The sequence below is a fragment of the Protopterus annectens genome, chromosome 9.part0, assembly GCF_019279795.1.
Source record: "Protopterus annectens isolate FY-2018-M chromosome 9.part0, PAN1.0, whole genome shotgun sequence".
NCBI classification, from domain to species: domain Eukaryota; kingdom Metazoa; phylum Chordata; order Ceratodontiformes; family Protopteridae; genus Protopterus; species Protopterus annectens.
In genome coordinates, this window is record NC_056743.1 from 1194585772 (window position 1) to 1194606950 (window position 21179).

The window sequence follows — 21179 nt, forward strand, 5'->3', positions numbered from 1 at the left end:
GAAACCCATATAATCACCTAATGGATAGCCAGCTGGCTCACTGATAGGACACAAAAAGTTAGAATTGGGGAATCCACCTCCACAAAGAAGACAGTCACTGGTGGTGTCCCACAGAGGTTGATGCTGGGGCCTCTCCTTTTTGGCTTCTACTTCTCCGATGTTAAGACAAACATCAAGGGCCTCTGGCTAACCAAGTTTGCAGATACAGCAAACTAAGCATAGTCATTGAATTCCCCTAAAGACACAGATACCTCTCAGGAGGGCCCAACACAGACAAACAGCTAGTGCCAGAACCATAGACTTCAACTCAATGAGAAAAAATACATAATAGGGCCCTTTGCAAAGATGCCCACCTCTGGAAATTAGTGCATTGATAATAACCCTCTAAAAGTAGAGCCAGTGGTCAGCAATCTGGGAATGCATGCTCACAGTAACCTGATATTTGACCAACATGTGTCTACTGCGGTGAGAAAATCATTTAATTCAATGTTTCACAACTTATAAGTAAGAGCATGGCATCCAGGTTCAAGGAGGTCATTGTTCCACCATAACCAGTGCTCATCAGACCATTCATTGAATACAATGCACCCTTCAGTATGTATCTGACTAGGCACATGCAACAGCTTGAGAGACCACAGAGATTTCTCATAAAAAGAATGCAGGGAGCAAACAAAACATCCTGCGTGGACTGTCTCAAAGCCTTATCCTTGCACCTGGTCTCCTAAAGAATGCTGTGTGGTGTTCTGTGACTAGCTTACAAAGCACCCTTTGATCTCACACTGACTGTAACACACTACACTGTACTATATGTAAATCAAAAATGTATCTATCGTTTCTGCGATTGTGTTTGTAAGTTTAATACCATATCTGGTTTACAGAGATAAACTCAAGCAGAGGAAAGTCAGACAAAAATCAGTTAACTGTGATTTATCACAACATTTTAGAATAGGTGAAGAAATGTCCTGTAATGCCCTGCAATGATCAAAAAAGAGACTAAAAAGTAAGAATTAAAATCAGGTAATTATGATCTATGTATACATTTTACAAACATAAGAAATATTTTGTAGAGCTCAAGAAAGGGCATAAAAAGCATGAACTAGCTGTCCAACTTGAGGATGTTAGGTATGTCACTCTTCCCATTATGGAGTCTAAGCTCAAACACACACACACACACACACACACACACACACACACACACACACACACACACACACACACACACACACACACACACACACACACACACACACACACACACACACACACACACACACACACACACACACACACACACACACACACACACACACACACACACACACATTTCCTATCTTAAGGTGAAATTTATTTGCATCTAGCTTATTTGGGAGGTTACCCACAGTGTCTGCAATTACACCTTCTAGGCATTTTTAAAATAGGAGAAAACTGATTTTTTTATGATTTGTTTTCAGTCCAATATAACTGTATTACATTCACTAATATATACAAAGCAGTTTCTGACCTACCACACTGTAACTTGTAAGTGTAGTACAACATACTTACTGAATGGCGAAGTCACTGTTGAATTCCATTATCAGTGTTGAATAGAAGGGATAGGACACAAAGGATATATATTTAGCCCATGCGAGCCAGAAAGGCAAGTCTTTAATGTAGAACCCACCAAGAAGTAGGGTGGTCAACATGAATATTGTAGTGAAGCAGATAGACTGGTCAAATCGCAGGAAAGTGACACTTGTAAAGAAGCCAATGGACTAAGGAGAAAAAAAGAAAGCTTTGGTAAGTTTTTATTATTTATTTTTAATTCTTTTTACTTTCTCAATAGGATTCTGGTTCATATACATTTTAATGTAATCCGACTTAACAATTCTTCAAGATCTTCCTAACAAAATTGTGTTTACTGCATAACCAATGCACCTAATATTTCCTGACAGAAATCCCTGCCTTCCACCCAGCACATTTTGGTATTAATGTAAGCTACTGCAGAAAGTTAGAAATCAGAAATAGAACATTAATAATGCACTTTCATAGTCAAATTTAAATGCAAGATAAAACATATTAACTTATCACAGAAAGTTCTATCCATTCCAGCTTTGTGCCACTTAGACTGTAACATGATGAAATTCTGTCCTTGTTATTTAAATATTTATGTTCCTATTGAATATGTGCAATTAAGCAAAATATAATTCAATTAATTATAAATATTCAAAAAAGTAGAAGTCATAGGTAAAAACAGAAACATCTTCAAATAAGAATGACCACCATAAGAAATGCACAGTACAGTGTGACATTAAGGGTGTGCTAAAATCCTGAGTGTGTCATCCTTCAGATGAGATGTTAAACCGAAGTCCCATCTACTGGAGTTGGTGGTAGCTCCTGTGGATGTAGAAGATCCCATAGCACCTATCAAAAACTCCTCATTGCCCTGACCACATGTCCCCTAATAGTATAAATACTACCTCGGGTATCGCCTGAAAAAAGGCCACTAGCTTAGTAGGGCTAACCCGGTCAACAATGAATAAACAGAAATAAATAAAAAATAAAATAAAACTAAAGATAAATGTTACAAAACATAAGATATGTTTTTGATTTATATTGTACTGCTGTATTTTATACTCCTCCCCAAACCCCCTTACCATTTCCTAGCATTCAGTTCTTAGTTAATTATACCAGCAAATAATATAAGCTCTACAGTTCTAGAAAGAACTGATCCAACATTTCCTTGTGCATCATATGACAGTTTTTCTACCAGTCATTTAAAGACAATTTTGCAATTGGTTGGTTCTATGAATTCAGAAATGATTATTTTAGTAATCATACATGCAAGCATAAATATTAGTTTCCTCTTGGTGTTGTAACTCTGTGGCTGCAAATAATAAAACATAGCCTGTCTCTGTGATATAGAGAGAGATGAAGCCCTGGGGAGAATCAGATGATTTGAGCTCAAACTGTCTCAAACTGGTTGGGGAGGATGGGAGTAAGCAGCTTATGCTGGTTCACCCATGTTGGTAAGGCAGGCTATGATGATTCCTGTTGGCTGATCTGATTTGTACAAGAGGAATCAGGTTTGAAAAATATTAGTTGTAGACTGGGGTGGGGCTTTGTCTTTAAAGCTGGTAAAATAGCCTTTGTCTGCATGTCTGTGGGAGTATGCATTCACTAAAAGAGGGGTATAGGAGACCCTTGTGGTGATGTGGATGCTCACATCAACCCCCGGGGATGGAGTTATGACTACAGAAATGTTCCCATAGCCTGTGTACATGGAAATTAACAATCAAGTTAGGATGTTAAGGCATAATGAAGGAAAAAACCCTGATCCCCTGCACAGATGATGGAACCACTTCCAGCTGTTGTAACCCTTTAATCCAGGGGAACAAATAAGGTATGGGGCTCTTATCCCAAGAGGAACAAATGGTCCAATTATGCAGTGAGGGGGAGGTTTGATGGTCAAAGGAGGACCAGATACAAAAAAAAATGTTATGCTTTAAACCACTAGTCTTTAACAAATGTATCAGCAATGTAAAAAAAAAAAAAAAACACAAAACAAATGAAATAAATACATCCAAAAAATGAATAGTAAACAAAACAACAAAAATAATAGCCCCAGATGAAAAAAAAAAAATCACAGACACTGGTGACCTTATATAAACTAGAAAATGTTTTAATACCAAAACATTCTCCACTGTGGGGCACATGGAGTTGTGGTATTTGGGTATCGTGGGAGGGCGATTTCCAAACACATGCCCTGAATGGAGGAAGTCACATGCCCTTGTAAAACAGGAGGGAAAGAAGCAGAAAGACTGAAAGCAATAAAGCTCTGCTAGTGGCTTAGACTAAGAGAGAGAAAGACAGACAAGGCAACAGGAAATTGTGTCTTATCTATTTTCTTTATGGAAACTGAAGACTACTTTATTCATGTGGTGTTCCATGACTTCCTTTTCCTTCTGTATTCCTGCACAGCCTTTACAATGTCTAGCTTCCAGAGGAACAAGCTTGGGTAAAGTTAAAAAAATTACTGATGAGACAACATGTTAACACCAACACTATAATCAGAAAACACTGTAATCACATTATTCCATTAGAGTATTGTGATAAATGTGAAATTCCTGATTTAATAATTAAGGTAGGCAGCAACATAAGTGAAGTACTAATACAGGAATATTTAACCCCTCTAAAACAATACTGGATCAGCAATAAATATAGGAACTCTTTTAGCACATTTTCAGTAAATATCCCATACATTTCAACCTCTTAGCATTAAAAATCAAGGGTTGGGAGGGTGGCCTATTACAAACACAAGGTGCAGGGAGTCTCTGAGTCAGGGGAGAGTGGCTAGGCTAAAAAAAATGGCAAAGGGCAGTTAGCTTAGTACTAACCTATGAATCATAGCACTAGCCTTTGAATATCATAGCAAAGGCCATAAAGAAGAGGCTTTCCTATTTTTCTCAGTAGGTCTTCGTATACTAGAAGCTATATAGTTAATGGTAGAGAATCCTTATATCTAGGCTTAAATGATTTATTTAATAAAGTATGTAGCCACAGACTGGTCTGACTTTATGAGGAATATAAGCAATTCTAGGAGAAGCAAGGGTAAATCTGAAGAATAAAATCATGCTAGTTGAGAGGTATGAAATATGCCTGGGATCCCATCCACTGAAAACAGCATTAACATCTTCTAAGCTTTAAAGATAATAAAGGGCACCTAAATGCCAGTATTCTTGTAACTAACTTCACAAGGTCATCTAATCACGTTTGTATATTATATATATTGACTAAACATCTATACAGATATTCGGTGAGCTAATGTCATTAGAGAAACGCAACTGTTTAACAGTGTACAATAAAAGCAGTTACATAATATACAGCTGTTCACCATCACTTGAGCACAATTATGTAAAATAATTAGAAGGTACAGGACCCTCCTACACAGAAGAAACAGTTTGATAGATACTGTTTATTTCAGTAATTCAGATTTACAATGACTCTTACCTGACAAGTAAAATATCTAAGACAGAATTGTAACCAGTGCACAGGTTGTAGAACTTTCAAGTTTTCTAGTCACATACATGAAAAATCGTAATACTCACTACTATTCTTTGTTAACATGATGGCAAAATAAATATGTAAAATATTAAGTAAATTTGTGCTACACTAAGTTCTTAAGTTAACTGTCAAACAGGATTATTTTATTACTTACATAACCCCTAGGAGTCAGAAACACTGTGGCAGCAATCACTGCTAACCCTCCTCTGTTTACTGTGTGTGTGCGACGAGCCCCACTGCTCATAACAGTGAATGCAATTAAGCAAGTGCTCATGATGTGCAGCTTATGAAATATTTTGCCTGTGGCCACAGCACTGGCTGCAGGGAGAGTATGTAGGGGCACGGTGTGGCCACAGGGAAGTAGGAGCAGCAGTAGAGCTCATCTGTCATGCATGCGTCTCAAAGGTGCTCGACATCATTTTGTGTACACAGTTTCATCAAGAAAAAAGACATTACGTGACAGCTTTACAATGTTTTGAGGTTGTGTATTGATCTATTTTTGACCCAATGACGTATTTATATATCTAGCTATACACACACACACACACACACACACACACACACACACACACACACACACACACACACACACACACACACACACACACACATTATATATATATAAAATGTAAATTGTGGAAGGTAGTAGGGGAATTAAGCTGAAGGTGGTAGGGTTAGAGTAGGTACAACGGCCACACAAACAAACATATCTATCTATCTATATATCTATCTATCTGTTTATTTATTTATTTATCATTTGTTAACCGAGTTAGTCCAACTGACCCAGTGGCCCGTTTTCAGTGGACACTCAAGCAGAAATGCTCCAACACACAAAATACTACAATACAACTTGTGAAACATTACAAAACAAATGATGTACATTACAGGAAATACAAATATTGGACAGGCTTAGAGAAACATTCTGTAGTAATTACAGACAGTACTACAAATGAGTATACACAACTGAGGTTACACTATTGAAATAGCTTGGTATTATGTAAGAAGATTATGTAAGTGAGAGGTAAATAAAGTTAGTTTTGCTGCTGTCTTCAGAGTGCAAGAAATTATTAAAGAAGAGAATTGAGAGTCATAAGTATCAGAAAGGAGTCAATGAAGACAGCCTAGGTAGCAATATGAGAGATGGCAAAGAGATCTAAGTGGAAGGAGTAGGATTAAGTAGGATCTTGGTAATGACAGGTGTTGGCATTTAGGAGGAAATTTTTCAGTTCAGATTTAAAGAGATTTGTGCTAGTAATGGCTTGGATGTTAGGGGAGCTTATTCCAAGCCTGGGACACACTGCTTTTGTAAAGTTGTTTGTCAATATTTTTGTTGGGTTTGTAGGTGTCAAGTAGGTGCTGGTCTGAGCTGTGGAGAGTGCGGGAGGGGGTGTAAAGGGATATTAGGGAGGAGAGAGAGGGACAGGCTAAGGATCTGGCAAGTAAAGAGTGTGTGATTTGTAACTGAGACAGAGAAGCAGGTGGGGGAAATCCAGCCAGTAAAGATGTTTTAAAGCAAGGCAGTGATGTGTTTTGTAAGGTTGATTACTGGCAAATCCTGCAACACTGTAATAGGTTTGATGGAGTTTAGCTAAAAGGGTGGACTGTAGATGAATAAAGATAGGAGAGGCATATAGTAGACAAGGAAGCAGGAAAACCTGAGCTAGAGTTTGTTTGGAGTCAGGGGCTAGGTATTTTTTATGTCTGTAGAGTAAGCTGAGTTTCTGATTTATCTTTTTGATACTGTGCTGAATATGGGTATCAAATCTCAACTGGTCATCAATTATAATATCGAGGAGCTTTGTATGTGGGTCAGCTTGAATAATGGTGTTAAGAGAAGAAATGGTGAAGGTGGTTTTGAGGTGAGAGAGGGATTTGGGAAGTAAGAGTAGAAGTTTGGTTTTCTTGGGGTTAAGTATTAGTTGGTTCTTGGTTAGCCATTTTTCTACAGGTAAAAAGGTATTTGAGTGATACAGTCGATGTTGGGAATGTTGTTAGAACACGAGATAAGAGTGGAGTTGTCCATGTTTTTTTTATCAGGGAGAAGGTTGTGCAGGAAGTGTGTAGTTGGTTTGTAAAAACATTAAAGAGTATTGGGACAAGAATGGTGCCTTGAGGGACCCCAGTATGAATGGGTAAGAAAGGGGAGCAGGTGGATTGCCATCTTACCAACTGTTGTCTATTAGTCAGATAACTAGAGAACCATTTAATAGTAGAGGGGATAGGTTGAGATCAGTTACTTTAGCAAGAAGTTTAGAATGAGAGACAGTATCAAAAGCTTATGAGAGATCAAGAAAGAGGCAAGAAACAAGTAGATTTTTGCCACTGGTTTCAGCAACAGTTTGAATAAAGGATAGAAGGGCAGTGGATGTACTATGATGGGGTCTGATTCCATGTTGAGTAGGGGTTAGGAGGTTTTCATCTATTAGGTATTTAAGTAGCTGTTTGTGTATGCATTTTTCAAGGAGTTTAGATAGTGGAGAGAGGAAGCAATAGGTCTGTAGGTGTGTGGTTCATTGATATTGCCTCCTTTATGCAATGGAATGCTATAAAAAAGATTTCCATATGTCTGGGACAGTGAATTCCTGTGTAGATCTATTAATCAAAATGGAAACAGGGTAGGCTATTTAGTGAGCAGAGAATTTAAGAAAGAGTGGAGGAAGGTTGTCAAAGGAGGGGGAGCATGATTTAAATTTAAGCAGAACAGATTTTATGATAAAAGTTGGGAAGGGGTTTAGTGTGAAAGAGGTATTACTGGTAGTACTGGGAGTGGTATGTGTGAGATTATAATTTTGACCATTCTGGGTTAGTTTGCAAAATAGATTCTATGAAATAAGAGTTAAGAAGTGTGCAGTTTTGAGGGGAGTTTTGTCAGGGTAGGGGTTGGGGGTGGTAGGGCTTACCTGGGTGTAGAATTTTATTAATAGAGTGCCAGAATTTTTTGGGTTAGAGTTATGGTTGAATTGAGAGTTATAATACAATGCTTTCTTATCCTTGTTAAGGTGTTTTTTTGTAAGGTTAGGAAGCTCTTTATATTTTTGGTGAAGGGAAGTAGATTTTGTTTTAATCCATTGTTTCCAGGTGCTATCTCTTTTTTTCATAAGAATGAGGATGTATTTTGAGTTGTTTTGATTCTAACTTTTCTAAGAGGTTCCAGGGAGTCAAGGATGGCAAGGAAAGTACAATTAAAATATAGGACTGCATCATTTAGGGGGGTGTATTTCAGCTTGGACCAATTTCTATAATTGAGCATGTTATTGAAGGTAACATTATTAAAAGAAGAGAGGTTGCGGCATTCTCTGTAGAGATGGAACTTGGGTACCTAAATAGAGTATCTGTGTACTCTGATAGGAAGGTGGCCACTTAGAGGGTCTGGCAAGGTAGTAGGGTTTTGACAAAGGTTAGGGTCAGATATTGGAATCCAATCCAAGGTGGAGATATTGTTATTATTTTTGTTGAAGCGAGTGGGTGTAGTAATTAGTTGATGAAAGTCATAAAGGTTTATGTTGAGGGAAGGGGTTGCAGAAGATAGTTTTTGCCAATATAAATTAATGTTTCCTAACAGGATGGTTTCACTGGGAATATGGAGTGACATCCATGAGATGATGGATTCGAGGATGGGAATGTTGTTTCCTGGTAGAATATAGATATCAGTAATGGCAATTTTTTTCTGGGGGTTAAGGTGGCAGTTTAAGACAAGTAGTTCAGCTGGGTGGGTTATGGACAGGGGGGATAAATTGATGGACTTGGAGTATATGATTGCAACTCCACCACCTTTTCTGGTGATTCTGTCTTTATGGTAAATGTTATAGTGGTGGGGGGGGGGCAAGATTTCAATGTTGGAGATATGGGGCTTTAACCAAGTTACAGATAGGGTAAGGATGTTTGGGGAATGGAGGGTTTTCCAGGAATGTATGTCTGAATTTTATTAGGTAGGCTTTGTATATTCATTGAGTATATAGCAATGTGTTTGGTACTGGGGAAGGAAGACAGTCATAGCTGGTGGCAGATAGATTGATGGGAGAATTTGTTGGGGAGGGGGATCTAGATGGGGTGGTTTTGAAAGGTAGTGGTAATGACTTAAAGTTTTGAACTTTAGTTTAGGGTATGGGTGTGTGTGTAAGGATTTTGTGTTTGTGAATTTGGGTATAGGAGATACTGAAGAGAGATGGGGAGATAGTGAAGGAGGGAGATATACAGAGCTGAGTATATTTTTCTGGCACTTCAGAGTTGTGTACTGGTAATTGTTGTTTGACTAATTTTATATCATTGCTGGCTGACTTCAGAGTTGTGCACTGTTATTTTTGCTTCACTGTATAGTTTTTCAGATCTCTGCTGAAGGTGGTGTCCTGACAGAGTGCTCTTCAAACTATCTGGAGATATACAGAGCTGGGTATATTTTTCTGGCACTTCAGAGTTGTGTACTGGTAATTGTTGTTTGACTAATTTTATATCATTGCTGGCTGACTTCAGAGTTGTGCACTGTTATTTTTGCTTCACTGTATAGTTTTTCAGACCTCTGCTGAAGGTGTAGGTTTTCCTATACCCACCCTCCCTATTCCTGTGCTGTTGTTTAAATTTGGAGGCTTTTGCAGTTGCCTGCCCCCACTGTAGATTTGATCTGGGACACTTCCCCCAGTCCCATCTCTTTACCTCATTCTACCTAATAGACTCCTTCTGCACTTGCTTTTAGTCATTTTTAATTTAATTGCATTTTTTAAACTGTTTGGTCTAACATTTCTACATACTCAAGTGTGCTAGCTTGCACTGCATTTGAATTGTTTTTACTGCTGTTTTAGCTACTTTTCTGTATATATATATATATATATATATATATATATATATATATATATATATATACCTTTCCTGTAACTAGTGTAGTCCAGATTCAGATTTGCTGTATCCAGGACTGCAAGTAAGCTTCTGAGCCCCCCAAGCTTTCTGTGCTGGAGGGAAGCCTTCTAGCTTATCAGTCAGAGTGGTAAGCACTAGGTAACCTATCTATCACATAAGGAGTGGCTCTGGCCCAGAAATTGTAGTTATTGGCCGTTTGGGCAGTTTTTCCATCTCTCTCAACTTTCTGATTTAAAAGCCCGCATTTGTACTTGTTTCCCCCCTTTCCTGTAACTAGTTTAGTCCAGATACAGATTCTTAGTTTTAGCACTTGAATTTGCTTATTCGTGATCAGAAGTTGTTCAGAACTTGTAGGCACTAAATAACCTACTAATTACTACAGCACTCAACCTTCCTCATTACCTAGGGGAAACAGTTTTGGTACTTACTTTCCTCACTTGCTTAGAGAAAAACAGCTCTTGTACTCACTTTCCTCACTTATCTAGAGGAAAATAGTTTTTTATTCAGGCATGTCCAAAGGTCAGCTCCCAGTGTCCTCTCCTGTCTATCTGATGAATCTGGGCATCTTGGGGCAATGTAGAAATTGCCTCATGTACACAGACAACCTTCTCCTCCTACCACCCAACACTATAACCTGTGAGAGATGCACTTATCTAGCCAAACTGGAGGTAAAGCTCTCTCCAATCAAGACTGAACTTGACAGTCAAGAGGAGAAGGTAAACACTTGCACCACACCACACTCATCACAGTCTCACTAAATCTACACCACCAAAATCCACAAATAGAAACACAAATACATTCGCAGAGGCTCTCAATAATAATCTGCTCAAGCAACAGAGACCTCCAAAGCAGAAATGCAAGCAACCTCCACCCCCCCCAACACAACCCAAATGACACATAGCCCGCAGACTCAGTGTGCCACTCAACCACCGCCAATAAGGCAAAGCAACGTACCCAACACACTAGTCATAGGTGACTCTATAGTCAGGCACACTGATGTCCCACTCACCAGGCTAAACAAGGAGAAGGTTACTGTCAGCTGCCTGTCGGGTGCCAGGATCCGCCACATAACCCACGCACTCAGGTCACTCCAGAACAAGTACAAATATGACTCTGTCATTGTCCATGTTGGTGTGAACGATCTGAGATGTACCTCCCTGGACTGCATGAAAAGAGACATGGAAGAGCTCTCTGATCTTGTAGCCCAGGCAGTTATGACCCTAGCCCTGAGTAGCCTTCTGCCATCACCCAGAATTATGCCGCAGTACAAGGACAAAATGATTGACTTCAACAATTGGCTAAGCTTCTGGTGCCATTCTAAAGGGATCCAGTATCTGTCTGCCTGGGATGACATGGTCGACAGACCACGATGCTTTGCCAGAGATGGCCTGCACCTGTCACCCCTGGGATTCTGGATACTGGCTAAGGTTCTTGCCGCCCCAATGGTGCCTTTTTTAGGCAAGGTTCAAATGACAAATTCACCACCGTAACAGGAACAGGCAAGCAAAAACTGAGGGTGATACTACTCAATGCTAGAAGTCTAAATCTCAAAATGCACTCACTCGAGACACTCCTTAAAATGGAGAACATCGATATCTGTGCAGTGACTGAGACCTGGTTCAAGGCTCCAGAGACCACCCCTGCACTACCAGGCTATAACTCATACCACACGTTTCGGCCATGTAACCTGGACTGGAACACCAAAGGCGGAGGTGTGTCCATATTCATTAAGGATATCCACACCTCCAGGCTAGTTGCTCAGCATAATGCAGCCGAGGTTATCCAAGTGCAACTAACTCTGGGCAAAACTGCAATCCAAATTGTAGCTTGCTACAGATCACCCACCATGCCCCAGGATTCCCACTCCTCTTTTCTTGATGTACTGGAAAATATTAGGGTTCAACCAAACACCCTAATAATGGGGGATTTCAACTACCCCACCATTAGCTGGGAAAACTACTCATGTACCAACTCCTTCGCTCAACACTTTCTGGAATTCATAAACTCCAATGCCCTGGATCAACTTATCCACACCCCCACCAGGGGCAACAATATCCTAGATCTAGTCATTACCAACATGAGTGGCCAGTGTTCCACACCTGAAGTCAATGCCTCATTGATCCGATCCAACCATAAGCTAATTACCCTAGATATCCACATCCTGCCCCCACCCCCCCATTAAGGAAACCATGGTAAAAAATTTCTCCAAAGCCAATTTCATGCTTCTTAAGACAGAAGTGGTGAACTTCATGACACCCATGCAGATGGACAATACAGTTATGACTACTAAATCCTACACAATTGCACTTTATAAGCACTTACATGAGTGCATGGATCATGCTATCCCAAACAGAACCAAGATTCTATCCTCCAAAATAAGGAAGCCAATCTGGTGGTCCCCTGCCATAAACAAACTGTACAACAGAAGGAAAAAAATGTTGTAAAAGAGAGTAAAATCCCATGAGTGGAGGAGCTCCCTGGTCAGCCTCAGTAAGAAGCTGCGATCCCTGATAAAATCCTCCAAAGCTAGTTACGAAAACAAAATCATCACTGAGAATAAAACAACCACAAAGCATTCTATAGCTATGTGAAGAATCTCAATGGCAACACTCAGATCTGCTCTGAGTTACAGCACAATGACACTAAATATACAGACCCAACTGATATTGCCAACATCCTGGCAGATAGGTTCAGTGCTAACTTTACCCCCCTCTCACCCCCTAAAGAGCCCATCTCTATACCGGAAGAATGCAAAATTCCTGTAATCACGGCTGAACAGGTAAAAACCACACTCTCCAAAGCCAAGAACACAGCATCCATGGGACCAGACAACATCCCAGGCTGCGTTCTACATGAACTACAGAACGAACTGGCACCCCACCTAAGTACCATGTTCAATCATAGCCTCACTTCAGGCTTTGTGCCTGCTGAATGGTGCACAGTGACGGTTATCCCACTCCACAAGGGGGGAGCCACCACGGACCTCGGGAACTTCTGCCTAATTAGCCTGATGAGCCTGGTCTGCAAGGTCATGGAATGTATCATCATGGAACTTATAAACAAAGACATTGGTAATCTCCAAACTCTGGACGCCACCCAGTTCCAGTTTTTAAAAGGCAGATCATGTCTCCTAAACCTGATAGACTTCTTTGAAGCAGTCACCAAAGCCGTAGACAAGGGTAAGGTGGTTCACACAGCTAATCTAGATCTTGCCAAGGCTTTCAACACCATCCCCCACTCTGGAATTATAGATAAACTCACTAAACTAGGTATAAATCCCTATGTCACAAGATGGGTTGCCAACTGGCTCACTGACAGAACCCACACAGTGAAAGTAGCAGACTCCAAATCCGACTTCAGACCAGTGACAAGTGGATTACCACAGGGTTCAGTCCTGGGTCCTCTCCTGTTTGGTATCTACTTCTCTGAAGTACAGGCTAACACAGAAGGTCTTTGGCTAACTAAGTTCGCAAATGACTGCAAACTAGGAGCCATAATCAAAACTCCTAACGATGTGGACATCCTACAAAAGGGCATCACTGAGACAGATGCCTGGTGTCAAAGCCATGGCCTCAAGCTCAATGCCAAAAAGTGCATTGTCATCCCCTTTGGTAAAAACTCTGTACACATGAACTACAACATAGGCGGTAGTATACTTAACACTGAAAGTGTGATAAGAGACCCTGGGACACAGGTGGACAGTAGTCTCTCCTTTGATAATCACATCACCACAGTAGTCAGGAAATCCTTCTACATGGCACACCTCATCACAAAAGGTTTCTCATCCAGAAAAAAAGAGGTCATTGTTCCCCTCTACTTATCACTCATTAGACCCATTATAGAGTACAATGCCTCTTTTGGTATGTACCTCACAAGACATCTACAACAACTGGAAAGGCCACAGAAATACCTCACAAAGAGGATTACTGGCCTCAAACAGATGCCCTATGTAGACCGTCTCAAAAAACTCCAGCTTTACTCCATCGCATATCGCCTACTCAGAGGTGATCTCTGCCTAACATACAAAGCTATGTCAAACCCAGAGCTGTTGGACATGCTCCACTTAAAGAAATCCCAATCCCTCTGAGCTACATGCTCTAGTGACCTAAACCTTGTCACCACAATAAACAGGACATGCTGGAGGGATAGATTCCTGTCCCAGAGACTTCACATACTCTGGAATAAACTACCTATCTATATCAAACAAAGCTCCTCATTAGCACTCTTCAAGAAAAATCTTGATGACTGGATGGGAAATAGGAAATTCACCCTGGGGATCACCTCTGTGGCTCTGCTAGACAGTGGCACAGGAAAATAATTTTCTTGGGTGGCAAAAGCCAGGGTACCTTTTTGGCTGGGCTTGTATAGGCCCCAAGGCTGATAGCCTAGTACCTACCTATGAACCTATAAACCCCATGAAGTAGAACTGTGTTTGAGAGTGGGGAAGGTTTTGAAAGCTATGGTAATGACTTAAAGTTTTGAACTTTAGTTTAGGGGATATGGGTGTGTGTGTAAGGATTTTGTACTTGTGAATTTGGGTATAGGAGATACTGAAGAGAGATGGGGAGATAGTGAAGGAGGATTCCTTATGTTGTACAGAATGTGTAGTGGTAGTCAGAGGCTGGAAATGATAGAGTTGTGTTTTGTAGGAAGTTAGGAAGGAGAGGTAGAGAAGTAAAGTTGGTAAGATTTAGAGAAGACCCATAGTATGAGATAGTGTTTTGAGATGTAGCATTTAATTGATCTGAGATAGAGTAAGGGTTTTTTCATTTACCGTTAATTGTTGGGTGGAATAAGTAATAGTGCTCAGAGATAGTTAATTGTGCTGGTCTGCTTAGCCCAGTCAGGTGAGTGGAGTGGAAATGGGAAACAGGAGGAATATTGTGAGGTAGGGGTGATAGGATTGGATAATTAATTATGGTAGGCTGGATTGTAGCTGTCGGTAGAGAATATATATTAAATGAAAATGGGGTGGGTGGGAATGGGGTAGGGTAGGGGAGCGGAGTGAGCCTGAGCAGAGCGAGGGTGAACAGAGAGGGATGATCTACAAGGCAAACCAGTCACATAACAAAGAAAATAAAAATCAGCTATAATTGGAGGTCACAGGTCAGTATCATAAGAGACCCATCAGATTTTCCACCCCTTGTGAACGTTTTGCAGTTTCTTCATAGCCTAGAGTTAATAAAACAAACTGTAATGGCTGGTGTCTACTATTTTACTCCATGCAACCATCAAAAGGGAGGTGGGGTTCTCTAAGGGTTGAAGAGTCTAGTAACCACTTATGGTGGTGCAACAGGCCTGGATGGAGTAAGGGGTGCTAGTCTGGATGCTACTACATATAAATGCTAAATTACTGAAGATAAAATAAAAAAACACATAAATGTATACTGTAGAAAGAAAAGTGATTAAGAGGGTGGGGAGAGAAAAGTAGAAATATAGTGACAAAATGAAGGTACAACATCATCAGTGTCTGACACTTTACCTATGCTATAATATAGAAGTCATGAAACAACCACCCTTCTGCAACAATGGTGTGCCTATATGCAACCCTTATAGGGGTTGAACCTATGACCTTTATCCCTTTATCAATGAAGGCATTTCATTTATATGCTGTGCTACAGCAGCAGTCAGAGAAGCCTTTAGAGAAACACAAAGTAGTTGTGTGCTACATACTTGCAGAATGAAAATGACTAAAACATACAATTCTTGTGGGAGTTGAATTTGCAACTTTAACTACCTGCAGTGGTGAAGGTACTTTATTTACATGCTGAGCTACAACAGCAGTTAGATAAAGGTCTTTAGGGAAACACAGTAAATGTGCATCACTCACTTGTAGAATGGAAGAATAAAAGATACATCAATGATTCCTCAGGACACCGCCTTCGGGATCTAATCTTGGTAGTCTAATAGTCTGCAAAACAGATATGCTTAAAACTTGGCAGTCATACCCGACTTTGTGCCAAATGTTGCACAACAATACTCAGCTCATTTGCATGGCTGGTATCCAGAAAGGCCAATATAAGTAGTGTATGACAGCTGTTGTATATAATACTTTGAAGTGTGAAATATGGCAGCCTTGCTCCTTGTTATATGATGAACAGTAACAGTACCCACCAGATGTAGTTGTACATGAGCATTGACAGTGCTGTCTGGGACCTACTGTGCACAGTAAGTGCAGAAAAGAAATGTGATATGAAATTTAAAATGTAAATAAATCATATCTGTATTTATAACTGTATATTGTTTTTCATTGTGCTTTGTAAATGACATTTGTATATTGCTGCATATGTAAATGCAGTCTGTTTATTATTGCATAACTCTCCTACAGAAATCAAATTGTATTTACCTCTGTATTGATTGTATTATGCACTGGATGATTCTAAAACTCCATTTCTACCATTAACAAACTGATCCTTATTTTCTCTGTAAATGCTTTGTAAGTTTTTGTAACTCTAATGTAGCTTCTCTCCCCATGACTCTGCTGAAAATAAGCCTGAGTACCCAGTCAGACCATCCCAGTAAACAAAAGACAATAAGTAAACAAACAAACAAATAAACAAATAAATAAATAAATACAGACACAAATAAAGCAAGCCTTGCAAGAGCATGAGAGAAGTGTGTTTATCTTACTTTTGACTACATTAAGGAGTAGAAATGAGAATATATGAAAGAGATGAAAACAGTAAGCGAGCAGATGATAGAATATGAGGTGAACAACCAAGGAGTTTGCAGGATGTAGTTGGCGAAGGTGGGGTAAATGTCTTTTATGAGATAGGTGCCCATTTTTCTTGCATAGAAGTAAGGTAATTTGAGGAAGGAAGTAAGGAAAGGAGAGAGGAAAAGGATGGTAAGAGGGTTAGGGTAGACAGCAGGGAAAGGCAGACAGAGAAGACTGACAGGATGTGTGGTCACACAATGATGGAGGGGAAACATAATAGTGAGAGAGACATCAGACAATCTGTGGGGAGACAATAGTTAGGGGAGGACTGTACAATGAACAGAGGTGAGAACTGACATAAAAGAAAGGGGAACACCAGGATGGGGATATGATTGGGTTCCACAGTGGCAGTCCCGATGCACTATTGAGCCCTGTCTCAAATGATGGAGACAGTGCTGTATAGGGAAGTGACTCAATGAGTCACTGGAGGAGGTTCTCCATATGACCACTTTGAGCATCTATTATCCTCTTGATTATCTCCCACACAATGTCTGCCAGCTGCTGACGAATGACAAAGGTGTCAACTTCACTGTTACTGCTACCAGCAGATACAACAATTCCAGCATGCATGCAGGGCTACCTGTAGTAGGTGGTGCATGCAAGGCAGGAGGTGTGGAAGTCACGGTGGCAGGCTGAGACCCGGATTCTGGGGGTGCTTCTGGGTGTTGTTTACACCTGTGGAGGGCTGACAGGCCTTGCCTGAGAGGTGGGTGCAAGTCTTGATGCTGTTGCATACAATATAAAATAAATGGAGAGAAAAAAACATAAACAAAATGAATGTATGCAATAGAAATGACAGCAACAAAGAGGGTTGGAGGAGAGAGAAATACAAGTACAATGAAAAGTAAAGCTGATATGTACTGGTAGATGAGCTGATACTGATGAGCAAATTAAATGACATATGAGCCATATGGAAAAGATGGTTCAGTTGTTTCTAGAAGTGTAGAACATATACTACTTGCTGATATAACACACCAAGAATTGAAAGCTAGGAAGTAGTAAGGAGATTTGAGGGGGAATAAAAAAGGCAACACTACAATATAAATGAAAAACACCTTCAGTTTTCTAATATTTTTCTTTTAGTGGTCATTTTCATTTGAATATATTTCGACTTTTACCAACAACTTCTAATTTTTGAATATTTATAATTAATAAATTTGAATGAACAACAAAACACAGCTGAGGCTGCTAGCATAGACAAGGGTGTTTGTGTGTGTGTGTTTGTGTGTGTGTGTGTGTGTGTGTGTGTGTGTGTGTGTGTGTGTGTGTGTGTGTGTGTGTGTGTGTGTGTGTGTGTGTGTGGGGCTGAACTCACATCCATCATTACCTGTATTCTGAAGGGCAAAACAATTAATGTCATGAGCTACCTGAACAAACCAAGAGGAGCTTGCAGTTCAAGACACGTAATTGGGATGTCTTGAGACGAATGAACATATACGATGACAAATGGTGCTCAGATGTACATTTTCCTCACAGGTTGTAAGTGAAAGAATCTTGTATATTGATAAAGACTGTCTGTGACACAAATGTCTACCAAAAAAATGATACTAATATCATATTTTCCACGTGTAATTCTGTAGTTAGGATAACTAGACAGATAACTCAACTGAAAAATTATCAGAACACACATGGGAGGGGGAAATTGAACCTGTAGGCATCATTACACCCTAGCATCTTTTGACACTTGTCCAAGTCTGTAGCAGGATGCACTTACACACACACACACACACACACACACACACACACACACACACACACACACACACACACACACACACACACACACACACACACACACACACACACATAACCTTCAACAGTCATACTGCTATTTTGAACTATGGAACTTATCACAGATGTGGTAGTGATTTATGAAATGTATACTGCATGAAACTGACTCTGTGCTACTTTTAATATTAAAGATATACATTCTGAAGCAAGTATACTCATCCTGGTGGTTCCTTAGGTGTTCCAGTCTTCTCCCATGCAGCTGCCTATTTATTGCAATATCTAGATGAGTTATGGACAGAGAAATAACACTGTGTAATATCTATGTATGGCATGCAGTGGCAGGTTATATGTCTAGCTAACATAAGTTCTACTTACAGTACTTGAACAGTGACCTCTGTTTAACTTCATCCTCTTATTGACCTAGGAGGCCAGGATTGTGTCACCTCATGTCACTGTAATGGTGATGGCACTGTTGCCCTGTGTATAGCATTCCAATGGCATGGGTAACAGCCAGGACAAAACTTTTCCAGGATTCCAGCTTATACTGAGTCCATTGATTACTGTTCTGCAGGAGCATCTGGCTGTAATCCTTATAGTAGCGGTAGAGAAAGATTTTTGTCTCCTCCATACTACACCTGCACTCTGAAACGTGCACTATCCCTTCCTTCTCTAGCCAAGAGGTCTCAGCTTGAAGGATTACATGGAAAATTCACAGAAAACTAGTGCCAAAGACAGTTTTTGCATGTACCAGCTGCTGTACACTTATGGGCATTGACTGGCACCTCATTTGCATGATGACTGGCAGGTTAGGAGAATTATAGCTACTGTATTTTTATGGTTCACAATAACACCTTAATGTGTGAAACATGAGAGTCCTATATTACTGTGTATGCTGCTAAGAAAACAGGCGCTACACTGACTTTATTTACATAAGGTTAGATGTCAAATTACAGATCCCCTGTGGAGGTCTGGACTGTGCATGTGCAATGCTTTTTAGAGGGACCCAGGTGTATGCACACCATTGAAGACAATTGAGCACCTTGCTTACCAGATGTTCTTACAAAAATCACCGGATCCAATGCAGGAACCAACTCAGAACAAAAATAAAACAAAACACATCGACCACTGTGTACGGCAGAAAAGGCAATAAGGCACAGAACCAGGAACTTGAAGCAAAAAAAGCTTTAATCAAAAGCACACCGAATGAGCGCTTTCACCAGTAAAACTGGCTTCTTCAGAGTCGTATAAACACACCCAGCATCACAACTCTTAAATATCATTACCTAAAACCAATTAGTTAATTATCCAATAAAAATTGTTGTTGAAATCTTTTGTAAATACAAACCTTATTTACACATTGTATGTTGTACCAAAATTTGTTGTTGGTCTGATAATTAGTTAAACAACAACAACCTAAATCTATTAGTTGTCTAATAATACTAAATAACATCCTATAGAATGAATCTTAAGATATACTCATAATAAATAACCATACTAATGTGTGAAAAATAGATATTGCAAAAAACTAAAATATATATATATATATATATTAATGTGTAAATAAGGTTTGTATTCAATACCTTTGTTAGGTATTTTTATGTGTTGGATGTGACTAACGTACAAGATTTCAACAACAATTGCTGTAAGCTTGTCTTTGGCCTTTGCAACATCCTAAAGGTATAAGCAAAATTGTAACTATTCCTGCATATGTCATTGATTAACACTGATGCATAATGTAGCAAAACTGGAATTTAGTTTCTATCCCTGTCTCTAAGTCTGCCAAGCAAAAGATTTGTAAAGTGACAGTGTCTCTCACAAGAGAGAGAACTTCAGTTGTTTTTGGGTGCCTCTCAAGTTATACTATCAGCTATATTTGCTTCACTGGTATATTGTCATTTTCTGTGTAATTTATGGTCAGGAAAAAAAATCTCTGATAACTAATTACCTGTGCTGTTAATGCAGAAAGTAAAAGAATCCCCAGGTCAGCAAAATATGCTCCAACTCCGTTAAGCCCTGCCATCCAGAATGCAATGGTGAAGTTTACAATTGGCTGACAAAGTATTAGCGGCAACTCACTGATTATCTTAGCAAAGTAGTAAGCTGAAAGGCGATACGAGCCAGCCAAGCGTTCTTTGTTGATGATTGGCCTCTCCACTGGATCTATAGTAAGAAAAAAAACCTTAAATTATTGAATGTCACATTTCAAGGCAGAGACATGTTATGCCATTTTATACTAATAAACCCTTAACAGCTCATCCACATTACCCAGCTATGTATAGGATCAATGGGGTAATCCATCTTCACTGGCACAACTGACCTTTTAGATTTAGAGTGGGAAGCCCACTGGCTATTTAGTATGTGAATTCATTGACATTATTCAGCTGAACATCTTTTTTTTTTTTTCCCAGCCATTAATTGTCTCCTGAGCCCTGCACTGTGTTACATGCTGAAGACATCTGTTTTGTGAGTGTCAAACCAGGGATATACCCTCCTTTATTTTACTGATTATCTCATTATAACTGTTACCTGTGAACCCCAAGTATCTGTGCTGCAGCCCAAGACAAGCACTGATTCAGTTGTCATGTTGTTTGAATAGACTTCTGTCAACCTAACGGAACTCTGCAAGCAGAAATTTTGCATGCTGTGCTGGTGACCCAATTTGTTCCCATGAGGAATTTGAAAATAGCATTTTTTTGAACAGATTGGAATCATGCCTGTCTAAAACCTTGATTGTTGACTGGGTGTCAAGCAGAAATGTGATGCACTAGTCATTGGCACTATAAAATTGTCTAAAGTGTGGTCATAAAAATGCAGTTGTGGTGATTTGCATTCTTAGATC

The 21179-nt window shown here is 39.7% G+C and overlaps 1 protein-coding gene across 1 annotated transcript in view; it reads right to left on the minus strand.

Moving 5' to 3' along the window:
• The window catches only part of LOC122811932 (ABC transporter G family member 9-like), a 338279-nt gene that overhangs the window by 22124 nt on the left and 294976 nt on the right, over positions 1 to 21179 (minus strand). The window contains exons 12-13 of the mRNA XM_044084109.1: positions 20286 to 20500; positions 1543 to 1751 (exon numbers count right to left, since the gene is read on the minus strand). Coding sequence (XP_043940044.1) covers positions 1543 to 1751; positions 20286 to 20500 — 424 coding nt within the window. The remainder of the gene's footprint in view (positions 1 to 1542; positions 1752 to 20285; positions 20501 to 21179) is intronic.